General features: G+C 40.7%; 1 protein-coding gene across 2 annotated transcripts in view; it reads left to right on the forward strand.

Annotated features, from left to right (window-relative positions):
- GRIN2A (glutamate ionotropic receptor NMDA type subunit 2A) overlaps positions 1–22,867 on the forward strand; it is a 299,502-nt gene that overhangs the window by 262,715 nt on the left and 13,920 nt on the right. For both annotated transcript variants that reach the window (XM_065411694.1, XM_065411693.1), the window contains exon 11: positions 6,284–6,471. In XM_065411694.1, coding sequence (XP_065267766.1) covers positions 6,284–6,471 — 188 coding nt within the window. The remainder of the gene's footprint in view (positions 1–6,283; positions 6,472–22,867) is intronic.

Consider the following 22,867-nt stretch of genomic DNA (forward strand, 5'->3'; position numbering starts at 1 on the left):
TAGGCAGCAACTCCATGGGTGTTCCAGTGCTGGAGCATCCACAGGGAAAAAATAGAGGATGCTCAGCACCCACTGATGACCCCGCCAATCAGCTCCTCCCCTTTGCCCCTAGTGCATCTCGCCTGTTGGTGGGCCCTGCCGATCAGCTCCCAGCGTCTCCCAACCGCCACAATCAGCTGTTCAGCATTGTGCAGGAGGCACTGGGGGGAGGGGGTGCAATGGGGCAGGAAGAGTCAGGGAAGGGGAGGAGCGGGGGCAGGAAGAGGCAGGGTGGAGCGAGGGCAGGGCCTGAGACAGAGCAGGGGTCGATCATCCCCAGCAAATGACAAAGTCGCCGCCTGTGACTCTCAAGAAACATGTAAATGGTCAATTATGCTAATTAATATTTTAATCTGAAATGTATTGCTGTCTTTTAAGGTTTAAGCCATGACCAATAAAGGGCCATTTTTTCCCTCCCTCGAATACATTCATTTCACATCCTCTGATTTCAGTGGCAGTTGTGTGCCCATATTGAAGAGCAGAATTTAGCCCAAAATAATTGTTAAATTGGGTCAGTATTAGCTTCTCAAAGAAGTATTTTTCCTACCCCCAGATAATAGTCTAAGTTTATCTGGATTCCACTAGCAATGTATGTCATTAGTGAAGTGCATGATGCTTCTCTAGTTCCTTCAGGAGATGGTGTGTGAAAGTCACTTCATAAAAGCTGGGTGGCCTGAACTAAGCACTACCAGATGTGTTTTTCTGCTGTATGTTCTATAACCTGTTGTTTTCAGGCAATAGTGTGAATGTGCACCATTGCAATATGTACCAGTCAGGACCCATGAATTAAAACTTGGTTAACTCACTGTTTGTTTGATGTGTTGCTTATCTGGATAACTGAAATTTTCGAATTGTAGGCTTGTCAGCGGAGCATCAAAGGATATTAAATTGTATAATAAAATAGGATCAGATCTTCAGTTACAATGGAGCTATGCCAATTTACCTGAGCTGAGGATTTCAGCAATGAAGTTTTAGGAAGGAGTGGGTAAAGAAAACCATCTTTGGCCTTATTAACCTAAGCCTCAAACTTTATCCCTTTAATTATTGCCTGCAGCACCTTTAGTTTCTCAAGCTCTGAAACTGGGCTTCTCCTGCTTCAAAAAGTTCTCTGTACACAGACTCAGGGCTTGTCTTCACTATGGGGGTAAGTCGACCTAAGTTATGCTACTCCAGCTACGTGAAAAACATAGCTGGAGTCTACGTAGCTTAGGTCGACTTACCCTGGTGTCTTCACTGTGCTGCGTCGATGGGAGATGCTCTCCGGTCGACTTCCCTTACCCTTCTCGGGGAGCTGGAGTACCAAGGTCAACCAGAGAGTTCTCTGCTGTCGATTTAGCGGGGCTTCACTGGAGCTGCTAAATCGACACCTGCTGCATCGATTGCAGCAGCGTGGATCTCCCCATAATGAAGACCAGCCCTCAGCCTGTAACAGTTGAGCTGATGACCATCCTTAAAGAACATCTAAAGCAATGCAGGAAGCATGGGGAATAGCTTCACTTTTTATAGTAGCAAAAGACTACGGACAATAACCTCAATCTGTTCCAGTGCTTCTGTGATGTTTGACTGACTTTACATTAGCTTCATGTGGCTTTTCTATAATGCCTAATTTTGGCATTCATTGTTCCCTAGGTCCTAATTACATCTGCAATTCTAGACAATGTCAGGATCACACACTGATTAGTCTTTGTATCCCTGGAAATGACTGGCCTGACTCTCACCTAGACACATGCTTTTTTTAATGGTACCCAAAACTTACCTTTGATTTTACCTCTGAAAATCAGGTGCTAAATATTTATTGAGTGTTGGAGTCCACCATGCACTTAAGTAAGTTGCTTGTATTTTGTTTCTAATCTATTTTTTATAAAGAAACTTAAACTGTAAAGCCTGTCAATGAGATCTTATTTGGCAGCAAGATGATAGATTGCTACATATATGAAAGTAGTGATAAAAACCTCTGTGTAGGGTTATGTTGTGTTGGTTTATATGGAGCAGCTTTTTCTTAAGGCAAAATGGTCTGGAATCTGCACTGCAGGGTTTTTTTTCTTCATTGTGGACCCCTGCTTCTTATTCTGCATTCAAATCCCTGTGTGGCATGCCCACTGGCATCTGGAATTTTTTGTGTGTATTAAATGGAGAGATGAAGTGTGGATCCCAAAGCCAGATTTGGCCCACAGTTTTATGTGCGTAAACAGGCACAACTCCATTAACATAAGTGAAGGTACCATTTTAAACCATAGGTGTATTAGTTCCAAGAAATTCATCAAAGAGCAAATTCACTACTTGCGTAAACCAGTATAACTTCATCGAAGCCAGTGAAGTTCTGCCAGTTTATACTGGGCAGATTTGTTTTCTTGTGTTCCCTTTCCTCCTCTTCCCCCAAAAATTGAATTAGAAAATAATTACACAAACATTTCTGAGGATGTTTTATATTTCACAGGCATCAAACTGGACCAACTTTCTGGATTTGGCAATATTTTATTGAATTTTTATCAATCTTTGTAGAATAGTTTGTTCACTGACAGAATATCCAAGATTTTGAAAGTATTTTGATAAAATTTCTATTAAATATTAATGATAAATGTTACAGAAAATTTCACATACGGATTTTTTTTGCAAAAACTTCCATTTTTTCCATGTAATTTTTGACAGATTTTAATGTTAAATACATTGACCAATTCTCTCCTCTCACTATCAATATAATGTGAAGAAATATAACAGCTTTGTGTAATGTACTTAATATTAGATTGTGAAAGTAGGGAGACAGTGATGTCTAGTGGTTATAGCAGGAGTATGGGAATTAAGACTCCTGTGATTTCTGGGGCCTACATTAACTCCCAGTGATTTTAGGCCAGTCACTTAATTTTTCTGTGCTTCAGTTTATCCATATGCTGTTTCTGTGTCGACATATATTCAAAAAGTCTCACCCATTTTCTTCCACTTTTTCAACCTTCAGAGAAAACATGGCAATTTTCAGGCTGATTTTTTTTGTAGCCAAAATTATTGAGGGTCGTAAAAGTTGGCTTATTATGGCTGAAATCTTACCAGAGTCAACAATTGTCTCTCTTATCTAGGCTTCCCTGGTTTTGTTTTCTTGAAGCATACTGCAATTTTATTGTAAATCCTGGCACATTCTATACAGAGTGCTACTGTAGAAAGGCTATGAATGTTGCCTGTTGAGAGCTGTCATAACGCTCATGCTTGAACACAGCTGTCTACAACTCATGTACTAAATATAATTGTTTGGAACTGAAATGTTTGGCATAATGGCATTACTCTAAATTGCCTCCTGGGGCCTGTTGGTGATATGATTTTGGAGCTTTTGTCCCCAAGGAATCATTTAATTTTTCTTCAAAGACTTCTGGCTTCAGTTCAACAAACAGCTACTTGTTGCATAATAGTTGAGTCCAATTCACAACAAATATACAGTATGAGTCCAAAACACTGGGTGTATACAGCTAACTGCTGTACAGACAGCAGCTGTTTCCCAGTAGTTCTCAGACTCTTCAGTTTTCACACACATCCAAAAAATTCTGTACTATATATGCCCAAAATACTCACAAGCAAGAATCTATCTGCTTTGTGTATCTAGGTTTTTATATAGGGGCCCGTCAGTGTTGTACTGTGAGTGTCAGTGTGACCAATTTAGTCCTTTTTCTCAACACATTTAATTTTAAAAAGCACTGTATTTATACCTATTTAATATTTATAAGCATTATTCTGGGGTAGGAGAGGAGGATTTGAGTGTACAGTGTTAATTAATATGAGTAAATGCTTTGAAATTCTGTAATACCTTTTACCTGAACACTTCGAAGCACTTTATTGACAATAACCCTCATAATTATCTATGTGAGGCAGGTAAGCATTATTGGAGGGGGAGCTGGTAATGACACTACATGTAAGTTGGCTAACACTTTTCATTAGAAGAGATTCTTTTTTAAAAGCTGTAAAACCTCAGCTGCTTTCAGAAAGTCTTTGAAATTTGTGAGGGAGAAAGCCCTTTGACTCAAAGTCTTTTCTTTATTCCACGAAATTCCATTCAGCTAAGTTATAAACTGTTAAAAAAATCAACATATTTCCTGTTGGTTGCGTTCCTGAGGGCAATTTTGGCAGCATGCCAAAATAACTGAACATGAACAGTCTAAACAGCCGGGGCCTACGCTGCCCCAAAAACAGCAGCCCTGCGAACACCTGGGAGCTGCCCAAGAAGCTAGAATAGAAGTGAGGAGTACAAGGTTGGTCCCTTCTACCCCACTCTGAGCACTGGGACACGATCTCAGCCTCCAATTCTGGCAGGAGCTCCTCCAAATGAAGAGACAGAACCAGACTGGGGCAGGCTTTGCTGGCCATCCCCAGGATCCAGAACATGGTGCCAGTAGCCCATGAACACTCTGAGACAACAGCCTTCCTCTTGTTGCCAACTATGCTGCAGTGCTGAAGGTTCAGGCTTCAAATCTTGATGCATGATGGAGGGGAGGGGGACTGTTAGAGCTCTTTATCAGTGGTTTGTAACCTGGTCCATGGACCCTGGGGACTGTAGACTATGTTTAAGATTTCCAAAGGGGTCCACACCTCCATTCTAAAACGTTAAGGGGTCCAGAAATGAGGAGAGGTTGAAAATCACTACTCTACAGAACAGAATTTGGTTTTACCCTTTTCCTTTTAAAAATCTATGAAGTTACCTACCAAAAACCGGAGGTAAAAGAACTTTTAGATTACAAAGTCAAGCAGCCATAAGTGAAGAAATGTCACATTTTTGGTTGCCTGTGCATCCTTAATTCTGCTCCTTTGTGTATATAGTTACATTATCACATACTAGAGACAGAAGAGATAATATCTTTTATTGGAGCAACTTCTGCTGGTGAAAGAGACAAGTTTTCTAGCTACACAGAGCTCTTCTTCAGGTCTGGGTCTGATCACATCCTGTCTTTTCCACAAGACTCCTGCTTCATTCGGTGTACAGGTTGGAGACACGAGGGGGCAGAATTAATATTGCACAGGTCACCATAAATCTGGCACTTCCTGACTTTTGAGTGCTTGTATTTGCAATCTAAGTAATTTCTTTTCTTTTATTTTTTTTAATGTAACTACACCCATTTGACAGTTGGGGAAAGTGAGACACAATTTGATTTTCCCAAATTCAATAGCAGAGTTAGGGTTTGGGACCCTGAAGTCTTGACTACCAAACATTCTCTAACCATTAGATATACTTTCATGTTCTTTCTTAGATTCAGATCCTCTTGACTGGCCTCTTCTTCCATGTGTGTGCATACTCTTGCTCTATCTGTGAAATGATCCCTTTTCCCCCACTACCTCTAACTCTATCCTGACTGCACTCCTTATAGGCTATCCCTTGAGGGTGCTACTTCCCTTCCTTTATCTACTTAAAAAACCCAAAGAGGAGTCCTTGTGGCACCTTAGAGACTGACAAATTTATTTGGGCATAAGCTTTCGTGGGCTAGAACCCACTTCATCAGATGAGGTTTTCTTTGCTGCATAACTGAAAGACAAAGTAGTTAAGTCATGTGGATTCTGTTATTTTTTTTTAAGGAGATGGATCAAAAGACTTAAAATTGTCTATAGCATCTTCTTCTATTTCTACAGTGCTATGGACATAGAAGTAATGAGGATGTGTGTGTGTGTGTGTGTGTGTGTGTATATATATGTGTGTGTGTGTATGTATATATAAAATATTTGAGGCTGTATTATTTCTGTTGTCTCACAAGGGGCTTAATTTCCACCTTCATTCTTTGGTGCACTTTATTTTTGGAAAGAAAGAGAAAGATAAGGAAGTGTCAAGAAAAAGCAGCTTAGTCAGATTTTCAGACTCATTAAATGTTTTAAATAAAGCTCATTGGTCATTTTACTTCTATTCTAAATTATTTACCGGCATATCCATTGTCCTTTAAGGACAATGGAGGTATGGATTGCTCATTTTGAATCCCAAAAGTAAAACGTGTTGACCTTTGACATTATTACAATTGTTTACAAGTTTGGCTAATCATGTTCTTTGTATATTTTTAACTGTGTCCCTTAAAATAGAAGTGCAAAACTGTGTCCTATTTTGCCCCCACTAAAAATAGATGGCTTTTTTGTTAATATCGGACTACACAGCACAGCAACTTATCATATGGATTCTTTAATATCATTAATGACATTCAACAGGGTCCTGACGTCCAGGGTGAAAGAAGCCAGACAATTGTTGTCCCTAATGATTTGGTTTGTAAAATGCTGTCTTTTATTTCAGGAAGTTGGATGCTTTCATCTATGATGCAGCAGTGCTGAATTACAAGGCTGGAAGAGATGAGGGCTGCAAACTTGTAACAATAGGCAGCGGATACATCTTTGCCACTACGGGCTATGGAATAGCTCTCCAGAAAGGGTCACCTTGGAAGAGACAGATTGACCTAGCACTCCTTCAGTTTGTTGGTGATGGTAGGGCCAAACATTTCTTCATTTCTATTTTGTGTGCACAGATAATTATTTTACTTGGTTGCTATGAGTCATTTTGTTCAAGAAATAATTTTTTTTAAAGTTCTTTCTAGGTGTTGAGTCGGGTAGTTTACACCCCAACCTAACCCAGCGATTCCCTTCAGCTCACTCCACTCACCTCATTTTCCAAGACCATTGGACCATATTTTCATGAAAAGGCTACTTCCACATATCACACCCCACACAAATATACCAAATCCACTGATTTTGATGCTTTGCACCTTATGAATCAATTATACCTATGCAAAGTGGACGTAAATCAGAAGGGTTCAATTTAAGCTCACTCTATATTTGGGGTCAAATGACTACACATAGTGCAAGGCACTGGAGAATCCGATCCCAAGATGATTGTCTTAAGAGGGCAGCCAGTTCTGTTTCCTTCCTGATCAACAACAGAAGAGGAGTAGCCCCCTCCCGATGAGATGCCTCCTTTCCAATACACTTTTCTCTCCTCCTCCATGCTCTTAATGACTGCTCCTTAAGGGACAAGAGTGGATCACTCTCCTCTTCAGGTTGTGACGCTTATGGGGCTATCAGAATCTCTTCACCAGAGTGAAAAGTTTAACCCTTCCACTGTCTGGGTGCACGATATACAATATCTCAAATGTACAAGTGTTATGAAAATTCCTGCACTCCGGGGGCCATTATCAGTCATTCATCCAGTTAGCGTATAGGAATGCTATGTGGTTATGTTGAATTCACTGTTCAATCACTTATTCCCTTATTCTTATTCAGTCACAGATTTCCTGTCCCCATCCACATTGGAGGGAATGGCATAACTGAGAAACAAATATAGATTTATGGGTCACTAACTGAGAGTCTCTGATAGGTAAAACAAATACTTTTCAGTATAACTAAAGGACAATGTAATTGGAATAGAACAGTGTCACAGGACAGTGGCCCCACTTCATAAATATCAAGGCTTTAATTTTCAAATGAGGGGACGTTGGAAGTGTGAATGGTCCAGTAGATTGATGAATTTCTGTTATATGAAATGGCTGAAATAGATGTAATCATCTTGTTTCATTAACTTTGTCTGCAGTAGAGCGACAGTTGCTCATGGCACCATTACTGATCTGTTGGATTCAGAGTGGCCTACAATAGAAACATTATTTACTTCTTCCAGCCAGTGAGCAAATAAGCCATAAAACCCAGTATAAAACAAAATGGCATACTCTATTTTTATGAATTACCTAGACTTGAACTGATTACAATATGTTTATTTACATTTTTTTCTTTATTCAGTGTGCAATGGCCAACTGTTCTAAGCTTGCTTAGATGTTGTAGTATTATTCCCATTTTATAGATGGGGAAAATGAGGCAGAGTGGTTACATTATTTGCGCAAGGCCACAAAGGCAATCATTGTCAGAATCAGGATAAGAATACAGGGTTCCTGTGTCTCACAATCTGGGGTTAATACTATTGGACACTGCCCTGGTCCAATGCAAAGTCATTATCTGAAAATGTCCCTTTGTAGCCTAAAATCTAACTCTGAGTTCTTTTACCTTTTTTATTGTCATCCTCCTATGTAAGAGAATAATTTGTTTTGCTAACAATTCAGTTTCTCTATTAAAAATTAGTAACTAAGATTATGTGCATTTTTGGAAAAATAAAGAAAAAGCTAACAAAGATGTTGAAAATATCTAGGCAAAACTCCTTTCTCCAAACACTGAAAATGCTATTGCATCTATATTTACCACTCTGTCTACAATTATTTTAAAAGGAGGATTTTCTCAAATCTAAAATAGGAGTGTGGTGAGAGACAGTTAGTCTGTGTGTGCATGTATGTTGGGGCGGGGAAGCTAGAGTTAAAGGGATTGTCTTGTCTAATCATTTACCACAGTTAGCCAGCTTATTGTGTCATGACAGGCACTACATATGCTGATGTGGATGGGGTAAAATAAGTAGGATTTTCCTGTAGCTGCTTTTTTTTTTTTTTTTTTTTTGACCAGTGGATCGGTTTAGATTGTGAATACTCATGTCCAGAACCTTGGTTTTTATTGGTTTAAAATAAAAGAAACAGTTAAAATAAGCTTTAAAACTTTTTAGAAATTTCTTGAATATGATTAATTTATGACATTTCAACATGAAATAGACCATGGTATAAATAGTACTTGGCTGAATGCACGTCAATGATGCAATACCGGCTATCTCTAGTAGTACACGTTGTTTGCCCATTCAGTGCTTAGAAACTAAGCACAAGTTTCATAAGTAAACCATGGAGAATATGAACATATTTGCAATATTGCTTTATTGTTTTGTAGTTTAAGAGGATTTCTGGGCCACTCAGGGTTTCTGAAATGTGCATTTTCTGTTCTGAAGAACCCGGTTAAATTTGTAAAAATTCTTAAAGAATTGTTTGGTCACAACTTAAGAAGTATGGTGGTTAGCAACACAGAGTTACAAGGAAGGAGGTCCAGCAATACCCACTTCCTGCAATAGGAGGACATAATTTGCATGATGTACACCACTCTATCCTAACGTATGTTACCTGCCCAGGGCTCTAGAAGAAGTTGAATTATCCATTCTACCAAAGATCATTTCCGCTATACCCTGCGGGACTATTTCTTCCTGTCTCCAAGTTTGGAGATGAGAAAATATAGAATTTTAAGAAAAAGAAAATTGACAATTAATATTAAGAATAACTCCATGAGTGAAATCTGTGGTATTGAATTGTGGCACATTGAAAATAAAATGGAAAAAAGCACTAGAAAATGTAATGTAGGGAATAAGTCAACTGCGCTAGCAATGAGATGGGCTAAATGACATGATAGATGTACTCCCGCTCTAATTTCAGTGGTTCTATCCATAATCTCTTTAGGTGAGACTTTGTATAACTCAGTTTTGAGCAATCAGAAAGGATGGACGCAGAGTCCAGAGAGGCAGATCATTCTGATACTTCACTGAACATCTTTGCTAAGTTGTCAAGTGAAACCAAAAAGTAAATGTTCGTGGTGGTCTTAAGATAATCTTCACAGGACACTTTCATCAGGCTCGGAATGAGGTTCTTTGGGTAAATACCCAAACTATTGATTCATAAATACTTCACTCACTCGTGTAGGATTGTCTCTTTAAAATGAGGCTTATGAAAGAGGTACTGCCAGATAATTATTCACTATCAACAAGAGAATGTTTATCTGTTGTTATTGAGGAACATCAGTGAATAATTATAAATCTAATGAGTGTGAGAAGCATAAGAAAAAATTCTTAATGAGTTGTACATGCATAACCTTTTGATCTGAATACTTTGTTAATAAGTAAACATTTTGGATAGTTATAGCCAGACATTTGCATGGGAGCAAGTCGCTGTATCATTTATGTGCATATATAAACATAACTAGCATACATACTACATGATTTTGTGTGCTTCTCTGATTTAGCCTTAACAATTAGATGGATTCCTGCAGTGTATTTTGTGTATGTAATTTTTAAAGCCCAAAGGTGGCTTTAATTTTCTGTCATGATCCCCAATTTTGATTGCATTCAAACTAACGTGGCACTATGCTTGGGCACTATCCTCACCTTGCTTTGTCAGCACTGAACATGAAAGTCTAGCATGAATGTGGGGTTTACACTGCAGCTTTTTTCAATGCCTTTCAACATGCACAGATTTTCTCTGTGACCATCTGAATTATTTTGAGTCCCCCTTTTGTTAATAGAAACAGAAAAAGAGCTGATGCTCCCTGGTTACTAGGGCAGGTACAAGAAGGATGTGAGTTTGTGCTTACGGGTGGCCTGGACTGGATAAGCTGTATTAAACTACATGGGCAACACCCTGATTGTAGGAAGGGTTCCACTGCAAAGACAAGTCATGCTGCCAAGAATCACCTACTCTGGGAGCTCATCTCTGAATTATGGGTGGTAAGAAGGAAGTAGGATACTAGAGGACCAATTCCCTGTCCTAATAAGGAATTGGTGAAGGCAGCTAGGTGACTGGACAGAGTTGGCAAGGCCAAGATAAAAGATAAAAAATGAGAATACCTACTTTGTTGTGGAGTCCCAAATATTTCATCACGTAGGTTGCCCATATATCTATGGCTAGCCCTGTTTCTAGAAATAGAAGATGAATATTCATTTGTTAGGAACCACATCAGTTGCTATGGACCATTGGACCTTTTCTTAATATACTTAGGTTGGTATTTGTGTTTTCCCATTTGTTAGACACAATGAATTAAGCATGCTTAACAATAGCAGATGTCCATTTTTTGTCTCAGTAGCCTCATTATCTATGCACAGACTCCAGCCTGGTAATTAACACTTGCAGTTTTATTTAAAATAATTGACTATTTCAAGATACTTCCCTAAAATGCAGTGCAGTTTGGTGCACAAAAGGGGCTCATTTTATTCACTAGAGGGCACGCTTACATTTATCTGCTACCCAGAAATAAAATATCCCTTAACCCTAGTAGCGCTAAGTGTGTAAGCAATGGAAGATTTGGTATGCCTTTCTACGCTGCTGTTTGCTATCAACCAGCTCCATCACTGGTAGGATTCTATTCCCCTAATAGCAGGGATCCGATTACAGAGCATCCACTTTGATTTCCCTTACAAAATAGTTAACTTTACAGAGCTCAGTAAGGCAGTCTAACCAACCTATAAGTCAGCCCACTACCTTAGCGACAGTCAAGGAGAGCTGGACAAATAGCTGTTTTTTTCCATTCACTGGCAGTTCTGAAATAAACAAAAAAACAAATCAGTTTGGGTTGAACTGGACCTGCAGTTTGCCAGGATTGTTGACGAATCAAAAAAGTCAGAAAAAAATTCATTTGGGATCAAACTAAACTTTTTGTATTGACCCAGATGAAAAGTTTCTTTTTGACTTTGGGCATGTTTAACAAAAAGAAAGGAAATTCATAGATTCTAGGACTGGAAGGGACCTTGAGAGGTCATCGAGTCCAGTCCCCTGCCCACATGGCAGGACCAAATACTGTCTAGACCATCCCTGATAGACATTTATCTAACCTACTTAAATATCGCCAGAGATGGAGATTCCACAACCTCCCTAGGCAATTTATTCCAGTGTCTAATCACCCTGACAGTAAGGAACTTTTTCCTAATGTCCAACCTAGACCTCCCTTGCTGCAGTTTAAGCCCATTGCTTCTTGTTCTATTCTTAGAGGCTACAGTGAACAAGTTTTCTCCCTCCTCCTTATGACACCCTTTTAGATACCTGAAAACTGCTATCATGTCCCCTCTCAGTCTTCTCTTTTCCAAACTAAACAAACCCAATTCTTTCAGCCTTCCTTCATAGGTCATGTTCTCAAGACCTTTAATCATTCTTGTTGCTCTTCTCTGGACCCTCTCCAATTTCTCCACATCTTTCTTGAAATGCGGTGTCCAGAACTGGACACAATACTCCAGTTGAGGCCTAACCAGAGCAGAGTAGAGCGGAAGAATGACTTCTCGTGTCTTGCTCACAACACACCTGTTAATACATCCCAGAATCATGTTTGCTTTTTTTGCAACAGCATCACACTGTTGACTCATATTTAGCTTGTGGTCCACTATAACCCCTAGATCCCTTTCTGCCGTACTCCTTCCTAGACAGTCTCTTCCCATTCTGTATGTGTGAAACTGATTTTTTCTTCCTAAGTGGAGCACTTTGCATTTGTCTTTGTTAAACTTCATCCTGTTTAACTCAGACCATTTCTCCAATTTGTCCAGATCATTTTGAATTATGACCCTGCCCTCCAAAGCAGTTGCAATCCTTCCCAGTTTGGTATCATCCGCAAAGTTAATAAGCGTACTTCCTATGCCAATATCTAAGTCGTTAATGAAGATATTGAACAGAGCCAGTCCCAAAACAGACCCCTGCAGAACCCCACTCGTTATGCCTTTCCAGCAGGATTGGGAACCATTAATAACAACTCTCTGAGTACGGTTATCCAGCCAGCTATGCACCCACCTTATAGTAGCCCCATCTAAATTGTATTTGCCTAGTTTATCGATAAGAATATCATGCGAGACCGTATCAAATGCCTTACTAAAGTCTAGGTATACTACATCCACGGCTTCTCCCTTATCCACAAGACTCGTTATCCTATCAAAGAAAGCTATCAGATTGGTTTGACACGATTTGTTCTTTACAAATCCATGCTGGCTATTCCCTATCACCTTACCACCTTCCAAGTGTTTGCAGATGATTTCCTTAATTACTTGCTCCATTATCTTCCCTGGCACAGAAGTTAAACTAACTGGTCTGTAGTTTCCTGGGTTGTTTCTATTTCCCTTTTTATAGATGGGCACTATATTTGCCCTTTTCCAGTCTTCTGGAATCTCTCCCGTCTCCCATGATTTTCCAGAGATAATAGCTAGAGGCTCAGATACCTCCTCTATTAGCTCCTTGAGTATTCTAGGATGCATTTCATCAGGCCCTGGTGACTTGCAGGCATCTAACTTTTCTAAGTGATTTTTAACTTGTTCTTTTTTTATTTTATCTGCTAAACCTACCCCCTTCCCATTAGCATTCACTATGTTAGGCATTCCTTCAGACTTCTCAGTGAAGACCGAAACAAAGAAGTCATTAAGCATCTCTGCCATTTCCAAGTTTCCTGTTACTGTTTCTCCCTCTTCACTGAGCAGTGGGCCTACCCTGTCTTTGGTCTTCCTCTTGCTTCTAATGTATTGATAAAAAGTCTTCATGTTTCCCTTTATTCCGGTAGCTAGTTTGAGCTCATTTTGTGCCTTTGCCTTTCTAATCTTGCCCCTGCATTCCTGTGTTGTTTGCCTATATTCATCCTTTGTAATCTGTCCTAGTTTCCATTTTTTATATGACTCTTTTTAGATCATGCAAGATCTCGTGGTTAAGCCAAGGTGGTCTTTTGCCACATTTTCTATCTTTCCTAACCAGCGGAATAGCTTGCTTTTGGGCCCTTAATAGTGTCCCTTTGAAAAACTGCCAACTCTCCTCAGTTGTTTTTCCCCTTAGTCTTGATTTCCATGGGACCTTACCTATCAGCTCTCTGAGTTTACCAAAATCCACCTTCCTGAAATCCATTGTCTCTATTTTGCTGTTCTCCCTTCTACCCTTTCTTAGAATTGCAAACTCTATGATTTCATGATCACTTTCACCCAAGCTGCCTTCTACTTTCAAATTCTCAATGAGTTCCTCCCTATTTGTTAAAATCAAGTCTAGAACAGCTTCCCCCCGAGTAGCTTTTTCAAATGGTGGGCTGGATGAATGAAATAGAGTAAGGAGATGTGGGATTGGTGATTCCCTGTACCCAGTAGTTAGGGTGCTCCCCTGCTATGTGGGAAACCCAGGTTGAATCCCCTCTCTGGAGCAGTGACTTGTATCCAAGTCTTGCTCTCCCTCTCTGTGAGCAGTCTCACCACCAGGCTATTGGGTATGCTGGAGTGGGTCTCTTTCAGTCTCTTCCGTTTAAGCTGTTCCTCTTTGCATAAAATGCTTGAATACCATTGGGTCACAGAGACTGAGAATGACTCTGTAGTTAGGGCAGTCACCTGTATTCAAGTCCCTGACTCAGATCAGGGATTTGACCCTGAGTCTCCCATAGCCCAGGTGAATGTCCTAATCACTAGGCTATTGGGAGTTTGTGCTTAGAGCAAAAGCACATTTAGGCCTGATAGAAACCTGCTGTGATTAAGGGTAAGCTTAGGATGTATAAGAAAATTCAGAATAATCATGTTTGTGATATGAAAATGAGAAATGAATACATATGTGTGAGAAAAGATAGTCAAAGTTCTAAACAGGGAAGCTGAAGCTGTGAATTTTCTTGTACCGGAGGAGACTGTGTGGTGAGACCCTCTTAATACACTTCCCACTTGTGAGTAACAGATCATGCTTGCTAGTGTCTTGCCTTAATAAAGATTTGGTGAGTGGTGAATTTCACTCCAATGGGGGGGGGGGGCATCTCCTCTGCTGCGATTTTGTGCATGGCACCTAAATCCCCTTGCGAATCTAGCCTGAAAAATTGAAATGAACTGTTTCAACTTTTCTAGATTTTTTTTCTTTTTTTGTTTAGACCAAAACAATTAGCAGAAATTGACACAAATTTGTTTTGGTCAATCCAATCTGCATTTTTCAGTGGAGAAAAGGTCTGCTGAAAAAATTGCCCCCCTGTACTCTCAGGTTGTTCTTTTCTATTGATTTTCAGTCTAATCAGTTAGGCTAAGCTGCCTGCACCTGTATTTATGTGCATAGATTGCATAACTCAGTAAGTCTTTAGTTGCTGGATTGCAAAATTGTGTAAGCACCTATTTACCACTAGTCTCCTATATTTTCAACCTCCTCTCTAGGCCCTGTGAAAACTCAAGCATCTGAAAACAAATCTACCCACCTTCTGCTCCAGTTTTGACTGTTTTTCCACTGGTGACAAAACAGTAATTTTAGAAAATATGCAGCAAGTTTGCAGCATAATTTCTGAATCCTTTTATAGCTCCAGGGGTGGGGCTGGGAGCAGAACCACTGCCAGCTGGCAAATTTGTGAGGAGGCATTTCCTTGGCTGAGGGACAAATGAGTAGAGGGGCACGGGGGTTAGGACAGCTAGAGTGATGGGTAACATGAGGATGTTGTAAAGAGAAGAAGCAGAGAGCCACTGGACAAGTGGGGATACGAACAGTAGGAGAGAAGAGAGAGAAGGGCAGAAAGTGGTAAGATGTGGAGGAATAGGAAGGCAGTTAAGAAGAGGCAGGCAGACAGACAATGGCAGAAGATAGAGGGCATCAGTAGAGAAGGAGCTGGAGAAGAGGATGCGTGGCTGGGCGTAAGATGTGTGTGGGAAATGGATTGGAGAACTACTAGCTGGACTGCCTAGGTAGAACCTCAGCTGTATGCCAGGCATATGAGGAAGGGGAGGAGGCTACTATGCTAGCTGGTGTTAAGAAAGGTCAATTGAGTGAGGATCTGGGAAGAGGCCTCCTGGAGAGCAGCTGTCCTTTAAAGATTGGCTGACATGGCAGTGTTAAGGTTTTGACCCTTAGAGCTGTAGCCTTTGAAACAAACTAGTGGGAGAAAAGATTTTTTTTGCTCAGATTTCCACATAGTCATTACCCTGCTAACAAAATCTTCCAAATTTTGGTTAATTTTCCATGGGCTTTAGAGCAACTTTATATATTGACTGAGAATCTCAGTGAGTAGGTGTGTGTTTCCCACCCCTATCGGGGAAAATGCAACTGTAGAAAAAAGACTTCTCATTAAATCTCTCGAAGAAAAGCCCTAACCTGACCCCTGCTTCTTTTTCTGGTATGTAATTGCATAAGTCTTCCAAATTGATATTTCAATTATAATACATTGTGACTCATGCTGTACATTAAAGGGCCAGGAAAAAATGTGCTGTGATTAAAAGTACATATTTACAATGCGTGCTGCTTAGGCAGAACACATCCGTGTTCCCAGTGATTTTCTGTTTATATATTTAGTGTCCTCCTTAAGCAGTGGGTGGAACAAATGTGACCGGAGAGTATGAGTGGATATGTGGGGGCGTGTGTGTAGCTGAACAGGATGAGTGAGAATGTAATGTTGGAAATCGTGCTTAGCTGTTCTGGTTTTATTCATCCTTGAATAACAGGGCCACGCATTAGCTCACAATAAGTTCATAGCTATTACTCAGTCCTTTTGTTCTTTTTAGATTTTTAACAAGTCAACATTAATCCATAAATGACATATATGTCATATGATTTTGGGGGTGCTGGGGAAAGAAACTCAGAATTCTTAAATTCAGTAGTTGCAGACTGTGTGTGTGTGCATGTGTATAATGTATTGCATACAACATATTGTACATGCTGTGTAACTAGATTAAGTTGATACTTATGGGTTCTAAGAACCAAGCATTGATACAGAGCCAGCTTCTGACTCTCTTGCTCAGAATGTGAGTAGCCCCTTATTCCATAAATAGCTTCATTAATTTCAGTGGAACTACTCGCCTAGTAAGTGCTAACTGGAGTAATTTGGCAGAATCTTCCTCTAAATTTGGTAAATTGTGTATAGTTTGTATAGTACCTGTAAGTGGATGAATCCACTGTTGTGGGCACAGGCATGAATGACTATTGACAGTGATGCCCAATTAGAGGTTTCTGACTGGAATGGAAATACCATATTTTACCTCTATGCAGTGTTGTTGCAGCCATGTTGGTCCCAGGATATTAGAGAGACAAGGTGGGTGAAGTAATATGTTTTATTGGACCAACTTCTGTGTGTGTGAGAGAAGCTTTTGAGCTTACACAGAGCGCTTCTTCAGGACCTGAAGTTACTAAATATGCACCTTCATGTCCTGAAGAAGCATTCTGTGTAAGTTTGAGAATTTCTCTTTCTTACCAACAGAAGTTGGTCCAATAAACGGTATTACCTCACCCACCTTGTGTCTCTAATATTTTATCTGATCATTCTAGAAACATAATTTGGTTTGTGCAGGTTTTCATTCATGTATCACCCTGGAGCTTCAAGCTGCAGTCCCAGTTGCTGAAGTTAACAGTTGCTGAAGTTGTTGAGAATCTTTAGATTATTCTTATTAGTAGTCCATTTCTGTTTCTAGCTTCTCTTGCTCTGTGACCTCCTCATTCAGGGAGGATTGGTCAGGCCCTTAGATGACCCTGAGGAGGTGTTGGAACAAAAGATTCTGCCAAGTTTAATGGATAAAACAGAACCCTAAAATATTTAAATTAAATTCTGCCCTAATTTACATCCTGTGCAACCCCATTAATTTCAAGGGTTTATACAGCTGAATTCAGGGACGCTGAAGTGAATGTTTTCAATGTGGAAAGCCTGGGGGTTTTGTGTGTGTTTACTGCAAAAGGTGTGGAAAGCTAGAGAAATTCTCAATCTCCTAAAACACTGAGAATGGAATGAAATCAGTGGAAACAGACATCAACTGTGCATTCCTCTGGCAAATGTAGTGAATAACCCGCCTGAGTGCTATCATGCCATCTACTGTTTGCTTAGCATTCTGCCTCACCACCCCATTGAAGGTTCATGGCAAAGAAAGAGGTTAGTGGTTGCTTTTTTTTAAGTTGCAAATCAGACTGTTGTGGCAGGTGGTGTATTTGAAAGTGCTAGAGAGCCAGCAGTGCTGCAGAGAAATAAGGAAGCATTCAGAATGAGATTAGGGTACACCACAATAGGTTTTGTTTTGATTTCTAGGCTGGCTGCAATCTGCCTCTCTCTGGTTGCTGAAACTTGCACCTCCTCGGTGTCAAGGAGTTGGTAGCCCTGTGGAAACTCCCACAAATAATGCAGACCCCCCAAGAGCTTAGATAGGGACAGCTACAGGACAGGCAGTAGAACAGCATGGGAGGCAGGGAATTCATTTTTCCAAATTTTATTTCCCCAGGCAACAATCCACCTTGCAGGGGGCAGGGTTTTTGGTGGAAGGAAGAGGATTAGTCCTCCACTCCACTGCAGACTTTTTCTCCCCCAGGGTAGGTCTGCTGCTGTGTGCTTGCATTGCAGCATTTAGTGGTGTAAATAAGGGATGGAATAGTGAGCTCTTGGTTTTTGTTTTGGGGAAATCGGGCAGCAGATTGGGGTGCAGGAGGGATGCAGGGTGCTGCAGGGGACTCAGGGCAGGGGGTTGGCATGCGGGGTGCAGGAGGGGTTGGGGGTGCGGGCTCCAGCCTGGCACCACTTACCTTGAGCGGCTCCGGGGTGGCAGTGGCGCCAGTGGGGCTAAGGCCGGCTCCCTTCCTGCCCTGGCCCCGCGCCGCTCCCAGAAGCGGCCAGCACCACATCCCTGTGGCCCCTGTGCAGGGAAGGGGGGCAGAGGGCTCTCCGTGCTGCCCTTGCCTGCAGATACCTCCCCCAAAGCTCCCATTGGCCACAGTTCCCCATTCCCAGCCAATGGGAGCTGCGGGGGGCAGTGCCTGCAGGTGAGGGCAGCACGCAGAACCCTCTGCCCCCCCCCCCCCACAGGGGCTGCAGGGACATGGTGCCAGCCACTTCCGGAAGCAGCATGGGGCCAGGGCAGGCAGGGAACCTGCCTTAGCCCCACTGCGTCACGGAGCTGGCAATCCTGCGGGCCCGATCCAAAGCCCTGATGGGTCGGATGCGGCCCACAGGCCGTAGTTTGCCCACCCCTAGACTCTAGTTGCTGTGTAGACATACCATATGGGGCTATCTCTTCTTTCCCTACTGTAAGGAGCTGGCATATCCTGCAGAAGTTTTGGGCACTATTCCACAGAGACAGAGAAGGGTAAGGAGGACATAAAACTGACTTCCTGTTTCTTTATATTTAAGGGTAATGATATGGATTAAAATTAAGGAATGAAATTGTTCCTGGGGACATGTGTAGAACACTTTGTTGTGGGACCACACTGGCTGGAAGCAGGAACATTCTGCTGCCAGTGCTGTCTGTGGCAAGAGCTCTAAGACCTGACATCCCCTTGTGATTTAACTCAGTCTCTTTTCTCCACTATTTTTCCTTAGTGGCTTAATTTAATCCTGTGGTGGCCCAAAGGAGGCACCTCAAGGATAGACCTCAGCTGAGCTCATGATACAAATTTGTTGATGCAGTGTGTCTGCACTCAAGAAGGGAGGATGCTGAGAACTGAGGCTAAATCTGATGTTTTGAGTAGAGCTGTGCAAATAACTGATTTTTGGTTATTTTAAAAAAAAATGTTTTGGTCAATCTGAAAATGAAACTTTTTGTGAATTGAAAATTCAACAAGAAGATTCATTTCGGATCAACTGAAACAGTTCATTTAGATTTCAAGTGCTTTTAAAAAAAATGAAATAAAGAAGGAATTCTTTAAATGAAAATTTGTTTTGATTCAAAAAATCAAATTTGCAAAATGTTTCAATGTTGCTGCATGGTTGAAAATGTTTCAGATGAAAACTTTTGCTCAGCTCTCATTTAGATGAAAATTCGATGATTTAAATGTTGGATTGAAACTGAATTAGGTCAATTTGCTGTTGATCGGTTTCAGAAAAAGTGGAAGGAGATTATCTTTACACTAGTCTCAAAATTCTATTTGAATCCACTCTTGATAAGAATTTTGGCTCTCCACTTGAAATATTGACGGTTCCATCTTATTTCCATCAAGGAGCAAGAAAGTGAGCCAGTTCCTGATACAGAGATTGTTCATGCTTGTATGCTCTCTATTGAGGTTTTTTTAGGATAAATGAGTCAGGGCTCCATAGCCCTCATTCAATGCTTACTTAATTGTGCAAAATGTTGCATTCAAGGAACAGTCACAATGCAGCCTTTATCCTTTCTATCATTGCCAAAAAGCACTTGTAAACCTAGGCCATGTGCATTGTGAATAGGCAAATGGTGGTTTTCAAAAAGCACTTATCAATCAGGACTTTTCCCCTGCTGACTTTCACTTTTGTACCCGCACCTAGCTGTTTCACCACTAGTCATTAAAATAATCAGTATGTTTTTAAAAAATCACCTTTGACCAGGGCAGGAAAATTTGAGCCAGCAAAGGTAGAGATTCCAGTTAATCAGTTCTATCCCTTATTCTCAGCTAGATGCATTTTACTGTATCTGTGGAAAATGTGGTTTTATTAGTCTTTTATTGTCTTCTATATTTCTTTGATCATTAGCCTCTGTAGTTTCCCATGATGTTGTTATACACATGGGGAATGGACCAAGTGGGGGGTTGAGATATAGAGCTAGAATTTGGGGTTCCGGTTTTAGGCTACAATTTCTGATTTAGGTTATAAGTTCTAAAATCTTGTCTTGTGCTAAAATCTTGTCTTCTTTTCAAGAAGATTTTTGTCCCAAATGGCTGAAATTTTACAAGATCTGTTCTTGTGAGCTTTCTGACAACTTGGGCTGCATCCAAATTCTCTTTGGAAAGTAAGCCTTACCAGTCTGTGTCTGACACAAACCCAAAATTTTAGGGGTGGGTTTGACTGCAGGAGTTTGAATCCAACCTCTTCAGTGAAGTTTGTGAAGGGAATTCGCTTGTCAGATTTAGTTTCCAGCTCATGGCTAATACTCTGTGGTGAAAAATCATAAATAAAAGGTTTTACAAAGATTAAATAATCTACTGTAGAGATATTTGGCCAAAGTTCTGATATGATTTCATTACTAATCATTTTTTTGAACCTAGGATACACTTAAGTGATTCAGAATACACACCCTAGTTCTCCGAAAACATCCCAATGATTAGAAATTGTCTAGTGCTCATGCAAAGCAGCTCAGCTATGCTGGGCAATACCTGGTGGTGCTTCAAAATAAAACTGCTTTCAGTTTTTTGTAATCAAAATGACTGGAACAACTATAAAATGTTTTAGTTGAGTACTGTGCTAGTTTAACTAATGGAAGTTTAATAGTCTTTATGAAAGATGACTAAAATGAACATAAGTCTAACTGTGAGGAAAATAAAACTACTTGACTGTCTTACTCTGGTCCATTTTCAGACTCTCATTGGGTCTTTTCTGAAATTAAATTGCAAGGGCTTTAGGGCAGAGACAGGGTTTGCCTACAGCATTTGTTTCTATGGAACAAATGGGGCTTTGATCCTGATTTGAGCCTTGGAGCACTAACACAATAGAAATAACAATATACGTTTAATACTTCATAAAGGCCATTTTACACAATCATAATTGTTTCTCTTTTCCGTTTGGTTAATCCCTGGTTGATCACGGCCTCACTTACTTTACTGTGTGTTTTGCACACCCTTATTTCTTACTGATGGGTATTTTGATGGCTCCTTGATATGGATTTCTCATCTGATGAAATAATTCCATCAGCTGTTCTTTTCCTCTGATAACAGTCTGTGGGCCCCTTAACTCATTTTTCATCCCTACTCTGAGCTGTATCAGCTTTCCTACCCTTGTTTGTTACAATTCTCTGCAGTGAGTGATTTGGTTATACTACTTAAGCACATGCTACACTTTTGGAGGAAAAGGGGCATTAAAACCCCAGCCACCATTCTGAACTGCTGTACATCAGTGCATAGACACAACTGAAGGATTCCCACATATCCTCTCCTGACAGAATCATTCAATAGCTACCGAGCAGGTTAAAAACATAGGAGCAGGGCTCCCTACAGATGGCAGGGGTAGGAAGAAGAAGAAAGCCAAGACAAGGTACCAAGGATTCTACCTTTTTCTCATCACATTCCCCTCCCAGGAAGAAGATGCCCAGAAAGTACTCAAACATCAATAAATCAGCAGAGCATTCCTTTCTCTGAATGGAATAGTATGACCAGTTTGGAAACTAATTTTTGTACAAATGATTAGCAATGGACGTTTTAATGCCTTTCTTTTTGGTCTCAGATGGAATTAAAAAAGCTTGGGCTTGCTTATTTCCAACCTCTTTTTAACTAGGGAGCAGTTTGGGCTGTTAATGAGGAACTGTTTTAATTAAGGTTGAGGAAAGCACCATACATTTACTAAAAAGTTGTAACTTCTTTTCTTGTTGAAAAAAGCCAAGGATTTTATCATTATTTTTATATCAAAATTGTGAGGAAAATGAGTAAATAGTGTATTATTTTTTGATAAATATCATAATCATCTGCATTTATCTGTGTGGTAGTATCCTACCTGAATATCCAGAGTTAAAACAAAGGATGCTGTCAAGGGGGAATCAAGAGGAAATAAAACAATGACACCTGTGGTAAATAGTGTCAGAGGGGCTGGGATAACCATATTTAGCCATCAGTTGGGAAGAGGCTATAATCCCTGGCTCCTTCCAGGCTGGAATGGTTTACTCTTCCCAGGGCTGAGCCTAGAATCCAAAGGACCATTGCAGCATCCCAGAAAAGGGAAGTAGTTGAGTGAGTTGCCATGGAATACCCATGGCATGTCAGTGAGAACTGACAGACATGCGTGGAGACAGAGAGAGAGAGGCTGCATCAGAGCAGATAGCTTCTCCCAACCCAGAGATGGAGGTACCTGCGTTAGGTGAAATGTGCCAAAGCTTGTAGGGAAAGGTTAAGGGTTGGGTGATGGGAAATATGCATATAGACCTTTATTATTTTACCCTTTGCTCTGCAAGCTTTGTATCTTCAGGGGAATGAATGAATGGCTCGTTTTGAAGGAACTGTTTTTGAGTCAGCCACTGTCACAGGTCCCCAGAGTGAAAGGGCTCACAGGTGCCAAACCCTGTTAACACGTGGGAGGAGATCAGGCCCAGAGTGGTTGAATGACATAGTTCTGCCCTGAGAGGTGTGCCGGTAACAAGGCTTATCCCCAAAGGGGTTCACTTGAGAGGAACTAAAAGGGGTCCAAAGTGCAGTTCAGCCTGTGCCCATGATACACCATAAATAGCTTCCAAGTGCTGGTGAGACAGCTAGAGTTTCACTATTTAATACAAAGCTGGCATCATTAGAATGAGGTTAGCAGTGCCACCCAACTCATGATCAGGGGAACCAAGTGTCATGAGAACTTTTAAAAACTGAAATGAGAGGTACTGAGTGGCTTGCTGATA

Source organism: Emys orbicularis, chromosome 10 (assembly GCF_028017835.1).
Source record: "Emys orbicularis isolate rEmyOrb1 chromosome 10, rEmyOrb1.hap1, whole genome shotgun sequence".
Taxonomy (NCBI): domain Eukaryota; kingdom Metazoa; phylum Chordata; order Testudines; family Emydidae; genus Emys; species Emys orbicularis.